The 11,927-nt window shown below is 36.4% G+C and overlaps 1 protein-coding gene across 21 annotated transcripts in view; it reads right to left on the bottom strand.

Annotated features, from left to right (window-relative positions):
• Nucleotides 1–1,620: 1,620 nt before the first annotated feature.
• Nucleotides 1,621–11,927, bottom strand: part of Tcf12 (transcription factor 12) — a 352,650-nt gene continuing 342,343 nt past the window's right edge. For all 21 annotated transcript variants that reach the window (XM_058584831.1, XM_058584830.1, XM_058584832.1 and 18 more), the window contains 2 exons: nucleotides 7,984–8,137; nucleotides 1,621–4,414 (listed from right to left, as the gene is read on the bottom strand). In XM_058584831.1, coding sequence (XP_058440814.1) covers nucleotides 7,995–8,137 — 143 coding nt within the window. In that variant the 3' untranslated portion in view covers nucleotides 1,621–4,414; nucleotides 7,984–7,994. The remainder of the gene's footprint in view (nucleotides 4,415–7,983; nucleotides 8,138–11,927) is intronic.

Below are 11,927 nucleotides of genomic sequence, written 5' to 3'. Positions count from 1 at the left end.
AGCAGTGAGGTACTGCTGGCAATTATGAAGATGCATCTCTGAGGCTTCCCTTCAAGTATAACCCATGGGTAAGTGTCCTGAGCTGTCAGTCTCTGGCTGTAGCACCTTGTTGCCATGTTCTCACAGGCCTCAGTCTCCCCAGGTCTCTTTCGACCAATGCCTGACCAAACCAGGAACATTGGTACCATGCCATAACTACTCAACACAAGACTTCTTAACGGGCAATATTTGTGCTGGTCCCTTCTACCACCTGCACCTGGACTTCCCCCCCAGGCCTTTTTCAGAGTTGCTGGCTGTTTGAGACTCTACCTACTCCTCCTCTCCCCTATTCTTTTTTATAGATATCAGACCTACATCATGGTCCCTGCCTTCTCCCATTTCTTCTCCCTTTTTGTTTTCATGGTACTTCTAATAATCCTTTGTTCTTCAAACTCCATCTTAGAATCTGCCTCCAGAGAACCCAAACTGAGAAGAGCTGTTAACAGCATGACTGGCTTTTTTTTTTTTTTGTACCAGGGATTTTGGTACCAGGATTACAGGCATGTGCTTTCTTTTGAAACATGGTTTAATATGAGTGTATGTGTGCTCATACATCTTTTTTTTAAAAAAAAAAAAAACATTTTAGTATTTTCTAATCATTTACCATATATATCCACTTAAAATGAAGCCATGGGAGGTCACTGAAAGAAATGTAATGTTTCATCAGATTGCTATAAAAGAACATCGTCCACTCCTATGAAGAGTGGTTGACATTTTCTGGGAATTTACCCTTTACCTCTATACGGTGGCCAAAGAGGAATCATCCCAGGAGCTGGTTATAATACTATTTATTTAAAAAATATTTATCATTTATTGAGTACTTATTATATGACAGGTATCATGGTAAGAGCTTTCCATACATTGTTTCATTCAGTACTTAAACAAGTCTTGTAAGTATCTCCATTTTTCAGATAAGGAAATGGAGTTAATTAGATGTTGAATCTGGATTTGAATCAAGGACTGTTTGATGCCAAAACCAACATTTTCAACTTCTAACACACACACACACACACACACACACACACACCACTCTCATGATATTTATTTAAAATCTGAGTTTTCAGGGAAGAAAAAAGTATGAGCTAGAAGAAACATGAATGGAAACAAATAGAGGAAAATAAAGCCTGAATAGATTAGATCTAGACATCTGTAAAAAGAAAGAAGAGAAAGTAAATGCATGGAGATTTGTATGACAAGTTGTAAGTGTTTTGATCTGTTCTAATTCTGTGCTCTTGGAGATGTGAGCTTTCTGAGCCTTAGTTTTTATAAATTTATAAACGAGGTGGTTGTACTAGATGATCTCCAGATTTAATTTCAGCTCTAACATTGTATATTTTCTTTTTGGGTGGAGCTTTTTAGTTTATCATTTTGTGTAAAATCAAACCAAAAAAGTTTGTTTTTACTGAATCCCACAATAAGTAAAATCCTCTGCTGGGCCCCCAAAGTGAAAAGCACATTCAAAATTCAGAGAACCAATCTTAACAGGTCGGATACCATCCTTGGGCTGCTTAAGCAAAGGCCCTCTACAAAGTCACTATCTCTGGTTCTTGATTGACATGAAGTTCTCCTAGATAATCACTAGGATTTTTTTTTTTTTTTTGGTGGGGGGTGGTGGTGCTAAAAACTGGACATGAGAAATGTAAAAGTGCCTTAAGGGATATTAACTTGAAAAGCCTCACTCCTGTCCTTCCATTGTCTTCATTTCCCTCCAGATCTACAAGAGCAGATTTTCTTTAGCTACTAACTGCTGTTTGTCCAACCTTTAGATAAAGGCTAAAGGCCACTATCAGTAGAAAGTACAAGAGAAACGCACAACCTGGAGAAGCTACAAGCTAGATATCACCCTAGTTCTTCCAGTCCACTGATGTCTTACTGTTGTTTCTCAGAAAAACGCAGATTATGCAGACAGGACAAGCACATAAGCCTTTCTGGGAAAGATGAGATACAGAAAAGAAAACAATACATTATTATGTGGGAAAAAGGAATGTAAAAAACTCACTAGTTTACTATGTTAAAAAAAAGATGGCACATTTATTGCTACATAAATGTTATATACATATTGTGTTTTCTGTTACAGTGACAGAAAAAATTTTGAACTTCTTGCTGCTGGTTGAAAAGGTTTATCAATAATACCTTGAATTTGACACAGGATACAAATCTGCAATAAACCAACAATGGAAACTGGAGAACAAGATGAGAAGCAATTCATCTCGAACAAGTAGCTCTTACAATACTCCATAGGTACTACACGGTATGCTAGAATCCTACTATGGTCTTAAAATGCTATTGTAAATTTCTGATATTAATGAACAGGTTATGGTAAATAACCCTACATTTTTACTACCTAATATAATAAAATAAAGTAAGAAACTTTTTACTGAAAACTTTCGATTTCAAAAATCTAGAAAGAGTAATATTTAGAATTCAAGAAATTTTCTTACAAGATTATTGTATAAAAGACTAGCTACAGTGAAAAATAAGCCAAATGTTTTTTTCTTTCTATTTTATGAAGGAAAGCTTCTGGGCATACTGCAAAGTCTAATATAGCGAAAAAGACAACAAGCTCCGAAGAAAAAAGGCCAGGCAGTGGCATATGTTCACTCACACATCATAAGCAACAACTTCTGTTTAGCTGATTAACACTGAAATGAAGAACAAGGCCACAGATAGATTCTGATGTAATTGGAGAATATATGCAAATTAAGGTAACCAAAAAGTCCACCAAGTTCACAAATAGCTGATTTGTTAGGAATCATCCTGATTGGAGGATATGCAGTTCTCTTAATTGTTTTTGTTCTTTCAAATTAACAGAAATCTTTAAGTTACATAGTGATTTGGGCTCTCTCTTCTGTGTGCTGATTGCCATTGTTGATACTGGCTATAAGGAATTACTAAGCCAAGACAACCTTGTTTAGCATGTTTTTCTCTCCCAGGGTGGTTGTGGTGGAAGACAGATTTCGTGGAAGTTCAGCGTGATGACTATGACTTAAAAAACAACTCCTAAGGGTTAGAGACAGAGAGTGCCTTAGTGCACAGTATTACAAAGGGCTGACACATACTGGTTTAATGCTAATCTGGCTCCTCTTCTTGGGATGGGGGCAGATGGTTTGCAGTTGATTAAATCACCCACTGAATTCCTCCCCACTGACCAGCCATCCAAATGACAGAGAAATAAAGGCTCGGATAAGGAAACATGGGTGACCATTGCTCTTGTATTCCATTAGGTAATTAGCCTCAGAGTGGTGTGTTCATTTATCACACTACCTGCCTTGGTGACTACTGGGTTTTGTTTTGTTCACCATAATCACAGCCTGAAAAATCATCTTTGTATTTTAAACGTATCTTGTGCTTACTTACAGCTAACACTTTACAAGTACTATATTATGTAGTACTTACTGCTTGGAAAACAAAGCAATTTCTAAAAAGTAGATTCTTCCCTTGTAATTTACACTTCTTGCTATTATTACAAGCTTTACTATGAAACCTAGAAGCTTGAAAAGTCTTGGTTATTATTAGAAATAAAGCAATATTTACTTGGGGGGAAAACCTAGGGGGTTGAAATTTCCCCTTTTAAAATCTTAGCAAGGCTATGGTCACAGATAGTCTCTGCTTACCACTATAAGGTGGATGTACAGAGCACACAGGGCTGCATGGAGAATTCTGGACTGTGACCATAAACTACTCAGATTCAAAGATCAAGTATAACACCCATGAAGAGAAAATAAAAATGAATGAAAAATGAGAGCGAGAGAAATGCTATATCAAGTAATATTTTCCTATTTCATGGAAAACACTATTCATATGGCAAAAGGATAGGAGAGGGCAACAAAAGACTTTTCCCTTCCTTTTTAAGACACTAACAGGTATGCCGGGAATGCTAAGGGCCAATGGTTGTCACTGCTTTGTTCTCTGCACGTGAACAGCTTTAACAAATGCTGGCATCAGCTGAGTATACATCAGCTTTCCACATTTAACTTTTTCCCTTTATATGTAGACCTTACAGTTCCATAACAATAAATAAAATTTGTAGTTACAATGCATTTGTCAATTCAGTTTAGGCACAAGGCAACTTCCACGGTGAGTGGAGAGATCGAGACAGTCTCTGATTGTGCAGAAGCGACATGCTGCTTGCAACAAAATGATATGCTGCAAACATCTCTTGGGCTGACGTTCTATCCGATGAGCTTCCTATTTTCACTTCTGATGGAAGTGTTCACCAGTTGCTTTGATCATAGGATTACATTTGAGTTTCTTGCTTCAAGTGTTTTGTTTTATCTTCTCCCTCCTGTCAGGTTTGTGTCTTCAGATAATCTGAGTTGTCCAAGTCCTTATGAGGAGAGGTCACCTTCTATCTAGCCTACTGATAACTCTGGAACTGTGGCAGGGAGAGAACAGGTACTAGTTAGTGCGTAGTTGTTAAAAATAAACACCATCCTCTTAAAACAAGTCAGTATTCTTACTTACAGAAATGTTTGCACTGAACTAGTAGTCTGGTAATTGACTTACAAATAAGCTTCATTCTTATAGGTTATCAGTCCCACCCCTATCCCTACTACCTTATCTGAGAAGGCTATCTTCCAAGAGCCTCAATGGATGCACTGTTTTCCTCTATGTATACACACTTATGATAAATTTTAATTTATAATAAAGGCATTGTAAGAGATGAGCAACAATATTATAACAGTATACTAAAATGAAGATTTGTGTTTTGGGGCCATTGTTAAGTAAAAGTTTGAAAACAAGTATTGCAATCCTGAGATGGTGGATCTGATAATCAAGATGGCTACTATGTGACTAACAGGCAAGGAGCAAACAGTGTAGATACTGGGGAGAAAGAGATGATTCACATCTTGGGCAGGACAGAGTGAGATTTTATTATGTTATGTAGAATGGCACACAATTTAAACTTATAAATTGTTTATTTCTAAAGTTTTCCATTAAGTATTTCTGAACCACAGTTAACTGGGTAACTAAAATCACAGCAAGTGAAACCTAAAATAAAAGGAGCTACTTCATTTAAACCACTTATGATGGAACTAGTTTAGGAAGAATATTAAATTTTCACTTCCTTAGTAAACAATAAGCATAGTACTGTTAATTGACAAAGTTATGCTCCAGGATAGAAAACTAAGGGATTCAAAGCTATTTGGCTTTATATTGGTGGCAAATTCTTGTGTATGTGTATTTTGAGATGGGGTCTTACTGTGTTGTTCAAGATGGTCTCAAATTCCTGGATTCAAGCAATCATCCAATCTCAGCCTTCTGAGTAGTTGGTTAGGCATGTCGCCATGCCTGACATCCTTTTATTTATATATGTGAGTGTGTGTGTGTGAGAATTTTGGTACCAGGGATGGAACTCAGGGGCACTCGACCACCGAGCCACATCCCTAGCTCTATTTTGTATTTTATTTAGAGACAGGGTCTCACTGAGTTGCTCAGTGTCTCACTGCTGCTGAGGCTGGTTTTGAACTTGAGATCCTCCTGTCTCAGCCTCCTGAGCTGCTGGGATTACAGGCATGCGTCATCGTGCCCAGCTCTTATATTTTTATAACCAGACATTCTATGGTCATTTCTTAGACATTCTGATTATAGCAGCAGTTTTCTTGCTGCCAAATCTTTTGCTGGTTTTAATCTGTTCTCCAGTTTTACAAAGAACTGAAGATTACCAGGTTAACATGTAAAACCAGATAGTAGCAACCATAAGACATATTCTAAGAACAGCCTATAAAATCTATGGAATAAAGTGTATTGATAGCATGTCTCATAATCTTGAAGCCTTTTAAAATGTATTTTAAAATTTTAATTAAGGAAAAGAATATCCACATTATGAAAAAGGATAAGGGTAGAAGATATGAAAGCAAAATGAAACACAGAAGTAGTAAAAGATCAGGAAGTCATCAGGAAAAGAGAAATGAGATAGGGAGACAGAGTTAAGGGATAAAGCTAGTGGGAGACTGGGTAAGAAAAAAAAATAAAATAGGTAAAACAAACTGAATAGACACAAGAAAAAATAAAACCCAGGGTCTGAGATAAAATCGAGTGTGAATGTCAAGTGTTCTTTTACATAGCCTAGTGGTGGGTACTGGGATTTGAACATATGAAGTTACCTCTCTTCACTCTTCTTTGAAATGATCTATCAATTTAGGAATTACTTTTCACTGAGAAATAGTGATACGCTTTTATTTTAAAACAGCAAAGCTTATTTATGAAATAAGAGTACTTAACTTTTTCATAGTATTTTATATTTTTCACAGAATATAAAACAATGGCTTGGCTTTTAGAGGATCTGCAAATTAACAAGCTCTTGCCTAAAGTCTCTTTGACACGAAAATCTATTGGACTACTGATATTTTTTTGTGGGGGAAGTGGTTTGGCGTTTTCTCCCGTGTACCAATGTTACTATTACTATTGACTTAACTCATTATATTGGCTCTTCCTCCCTTTTTCCCAAAATGAAATTTTCAATTGTAATCTAGTTTGATCCCAATAGTGTTGGCTAGCACCAAATCCTTCAGAAAAAGGTGAGTTACTGACTAGTGTTTGCAGTTTAGTAAATATTCAATTAAATCCCAGACTTTCAGCTCAAAATGATAAAGCCAGAAAGCAGACCAAATGAATATATTTTTTTCCTATTTTACTTTTCTACCATCTGCTTTTTACTGTTTTAAAACTGTTGATTTAAAATACTGCTTAAGGCAGCATATAAAAATTATGTTAGAAGCTCTATTCCTTTTTTTTTTAAGGTGTAGATGGACACAATACACCTTTATTTATTTTTATCTGGTGCTAAGGATCGAACCCAGTGCCTCCTGCATGCTAAGCAAGTACTCTACCACTGAGCCACAATTCCAGCCAGTAGTTCTATTCTTAATCTATACTACTAGATAAAATGCTACTGCTGCAAATATTTAATTACAGTCTATACTAATTTGAGCTTTCTAAATATTAACCTTACAACTTAGATACCAATGTGACTGTATTGTATGATAAAAAAAAAAATCACAAAGATGTGTTTAGTCCATGAAAGATAGACAAAAAATAACAGTCTTTCAGGTTGGGGATGGAGCTCAGTAGTAGAGCATTTGCCTAGTATGTGTGAGACCTGAGTTTGATACCCAGAATCCTGGGTGGGGTGGGCAGAAAGAATAAGTCTTTCAACAAATAAAACTCCACCAGAGAGAAGAGTATTCTGGTTATATCATGTAACATCTTCACATTCATTGACAGATTCTAGAGGTATTAAATGATGTGCTTACAAGGGGGAGGAAGGTGTGTATTACTAACTTGTATTACTGAGCCAAATGGAAGTAAGCAGTAACTCTTTCAAGTGTAGAAAATTCATGACAAAGAAGACATGGATGATTAGCAGAAAACTGCTTGCTGATAAAGTCAAGCATTTCTGAATAGAAGAATAAGGAGTATGAGTGGGAACAACAATACCTTCTGATGAATGAGTCACTGCATTATTATAACTAGGATCACAACAATATTCATGAGAGGAATGAGTACACAAGATGACTCGGAACAGAATATCCAACATTTCTTTCTTTCTTTAAAAAAATTTTTTTCTTTTTTTGTTTTTTTAGTTGTAGATGGACACAATATCTTTATTTTATTTATTTATTTTTATGTGGTGCTGAGGATTGAACCCAGTGCTTTACACCTGCTAGGCAAGCACTCTACCACTGACTCACAACTCCAGCCCCCAACATTTCTTAATAAATTATAGGACACTGTAAAACTTAGAAGACAATAATATAAAATGCCACTGGCTCTCTAATTAGATAAGAGAAAGGCAAACTGCTGTACTCTATACTCTAAATTACATATGACCTTTGCAAAGGCCAATGCCCAACAGAGAACTTTGTTCAAAGATTTTTAACCCAATCTAACATGCATCTTAAGTGATTTCATTGTATTTTTTTTTCTCAAAGCTGTACTCACCTGGCTGATGTTTACATATGACCCATAGGGTTGGTAGATTCACTAAGCCCAGGATGGGTTCCTGGCAGCGTGGTTGGTGGCTCTGCCGATACGGCAGAAACTTTTTCTTCTTCCCTTCTCTTAAGGCAGGCTGCTTTGGGGTTCAAGTTCCTCTCTAAAACAAGAGGAAAGAACTGTTATCATTATGGCCATCCCATACTGAATGCCATTACACAGAGGTAGCCACAATGTGCTCCCACCGAAGTTCAGCATTAAATGAATCACCAGATTCAAATTCTTAGTGACCATTTGCGTTTTCTTCATTTTCTGCTTTTGATTTAGTCTTTTAGGGTTTGATTTGATCTAAATCATCATGCTACTCTTCACTTTTTGGCAAATGTTGTTATTAGTCGACCAAGTCTCCTCAGAGTCCTCATTAGACATGGCACAATGAATTGATATGAAAGCTGAAATCAACTATGTACTCGGAGAGAGACATCTGTGCCTTATCTAGACCTTTACCAGTATAGAAAATAATAAAATAAGAGATAGATATTCCTCTGTAGGAAATGTACTAACTTAAAAGAGAAAGAGATATCATGCACACCCTATTTTTCTGCTTTTATATGTAGAGATGACTGAGTAGTTCTTTCTATTGCTAGCTGTCATTCATAGATGGTAAAATCCTTACCACCTAAGATAGCAAAGAAGCCTGGATGTTCGGAACCCCTGATGTGGGCATTTTCTTCTTCTTTTCCCTCCTCATTCTCTTTTTCTCTTCTTTCCTTTTTATTTTGAGACAGGGTCTTACTCAGTTGCTTAGGGTCTTGCTAAGTTGCTAGGCTGGTTTTTAACTTTCAATCCACCTGCCTCAGCCTCCCAAGCTGCTGGGATTATAGACATGTGCTACTGTGCCTAGAAATGTATGCATTTTCAAAAGAGGTTAAGAAATTGGGTTTTACCAAAAGAATAAAATTTTATTTTATTTTATAAAAAATATTTATTATTTTTAGTTTTCGGTGGTCACAACATCTTTATTTTTTTTATTTGTATGTGGTGCTGAGGATTGAACCCAGCACCCTGCACATGCCAGGCAAGCGCTTTATTGCTTGAGCCACATCCCCAGTCCCAGAATAAAAATTTAAAGAACATGATATCTAGCCCATAACTACTACAGATATAGTCTTTCTTTTGTTACACATATTTGTATAAACTGATTAAAAATGCCCTAAAATAATATAAGGAGCTTATATATTTATTTATTTACAGTGGTACTAGGAATGGAACCCAGAGGTGTTCTACCACTAAGCTACCTTCCCAGCTCTTTTTATTTTGAGACAGGCTCTTGCTAAGTTGCTGAGTCTAGCCTCGAACTTGGAATCCTCTTGCCTCAGCCTCCCAGTTGTTAGGATTACAGGTGTGTGTTACTGTGCCCAGTTTTTTCTGTTTACTTTTTCTGTGGAGGTGGGCATCAAACCCAAGGCTTTGTGCATGGTAAGATGTGCTCTATCACAGAGTTACACTCCCGCCCAAGAGTTTTTCTGACAAGTAACTGCACCTCTGATCAATAAGAAGAGTTTGTCTTTGTTATGTGTCATGGCCCTGTGGAGGTGACCGTCTCATATCATGATCAGAGAGACGGAGAGAAGTTAAATTTACAGGTAAAATCTAAGGAGGAAAAAGTGAGATTTAAAATTTTTTTCATGTGAGATAGGCTCACATTTCCCCTATAATGGAATATGCTCTTAGCTAACTTCGACTCTGTGTCATACCAGAATCTAGGATGCATGATTAAAACAGCTGGAAAGGATGAAAAATTCAACAAGTTGGGCAAGATCTTATAGTTTCCATAGTAAGACAAAGGACACTTCAGAGTTGTAAAAGTAGGAATATTATAGCAGACTCTAGGAAATATAAAGTCTATGTAGCTTTAAGTCAGACAAGGTGAAGGCAAGGGTCACACTTTTATACCTCTTGGTGTGTGTGAGCAACCCATGGAAGTACGTTTGTGTAGCCAGAAAGATCTGATAGAGATGTTAAAGCAGAAGTCCAACATTACCTTCAGGGCATGTTCGCTTGTGTTCCCACATTTCCATTAGAGGAATTCTATCTCTTGATGTTGGGTATAAAGCTGAAGATGTGGCAGTATTACAATGCCACCTTCTCAACGTGTTTACAGTGGCATTTTTGGTTCACTCAGTAGTCACTTTCCTTTTTTTTTTTTTTGTACTGGGGATTAAATCCAGGGCTTCAAGCTTACTAGGCAGGTACTTCACTACTGAACTACATGTTCAACTCTTTTTATTTTTTTATTTGAGATAGGGTCTAAGTTACATGGCTAATCTCAAACTTGTGATTCTCCTGCCTCAGCCTCTCTAGTAGCTAGGATTACAAAAGTGTGCCATCATGCCCAGCTTACAGCCATTTTTTACATTATTATGACTAGTTAAATATTTATGTTATTGTGACTATATGAAGATACTTGCTAAATCAAGAATTTTAGTTTCCTTACTTATAAAACAGGTTTCCCAGTAGTTCACAGCTATCTTGCTTTTTTTTTCAGTAATGCTAATCCTATCACCTACTTCTCATATTATTTTTGTTCTTTTTAGATATATATGACAGTAGAGTGTATTGATATATTGTACATACTTGAAGTATAACTTATTCTAATTAGGATCCTATTCTTGTGGTTGTACATGATGTGGAGTTACCTATCCCCTAGTTAATACTCCAAAAGATCTAACAGATACCTATCTAACAGATACCTATCTTCCTACAATCTCAAACACATCATGTCATCTATTAATCCTATTTTCTCTCCCTGAAAATCTTTTCTCTTCAGATAAGCATCTTCTGTCTTCAATGAATGAAATGTTTTCTAGGTCTAGTAGGTTTTTTGTTTTGTTTTCTAGGCTCTCTCTCTTTTATTTTTATATATATATATATTTTAGTTGTAGATGGACACAATATATTCAATCTATTTATTTATTTATTTTTATGCGGCGCTGAGGATTGAACCCAGTTCCTCACACCTGAGAGGCAGGTGTTCTACCACTGTTCTACCCCAGCCCCTAGGTTTAGGAGCTCTTGTCATGGGATTTCTCTTAGCTTCTCTCCTGTGTCAAGTTCTGTTTTCTGGATCTCGTACCTTAGTTTTGTTGATTGTGTCTTATTTGGCCTAAGCCAACTTTCCAGAGGCTTTCTGAAAAAGTGTACATGGGAGGTAAAATTTTAAAGTCTTTATATATCTGAAGTATCTTTATTCTGTTTTATTTTGATTGTTTGGTTAGGTATGGAATTCTAGGGTGAAAATGATTTTCCTCAGAGTTTTGAAGCACTGTTCTACTATCTCCTAGAATTCAGGAGAACTAGTGTCCAGAACTCTGATGATATTTGACTCTTGTTCCTTTTTCTACAAACTATTTAAATTTTGTTTCTAGAAGTTTTCAGATATTCTTTCTAACCCTGATGTTCTGAAATCTCATAATGATGCTTTTAGGCCATTTGAAAAAATTATTATATTTCCCACAACATTAGATCCTAATCTTCAGAGGAGTACTCTTAGGATTTTTTGATACTTGGAAATAAATAAGTTAGGTACCACTACTCAATATATTTTCCTTCCTACATGCTTCCCTTCCCCCACTCGTCTCATCTGCTATTGCCTACTTTCTCTTCTGTCCTTATAGTGGAATATTATCAGTGCATATGCCAACTCTATCATCTTTGACTCTCTAATTCCAACTGAATCTCCTGGGGGGTATTGGAAATTTGTTTGAGAAAAGAAAATCCTCAGGTGATTCTGGGACCAGCCAGATTTGGTAACCAATGTCCTAGCTCATTTATCTTCAGACTCACCTGGAAACTGGAATTTTAAAACCTAATAGTTCTCTTATGTATAAATTATTGCCAGAAGAGATGTGAGCTGATTGAGTTCTGAAAGAACTTGAGAGGATGAAATG

Source organism: Marmota monax, unplaced genomic scaffold, assembly GCF_021218885.2.
Source record: "Marmota monax isolate L192 unplaced genomic scaffold, Marmota_monax_Labrador192_F-V1.1 WCK01_AAM20220418_F8-fsc00001, whole genome shotgun sequence".
Lineage (NCBI taxonomy): Eukaryota > Metazoa > Chordata > Mammalia > Rodentia > Sciuridae > Marmota > Marmota monax.
This window is presented reverse-complemented; position numbering and strand designations above follow the sequence as displayed.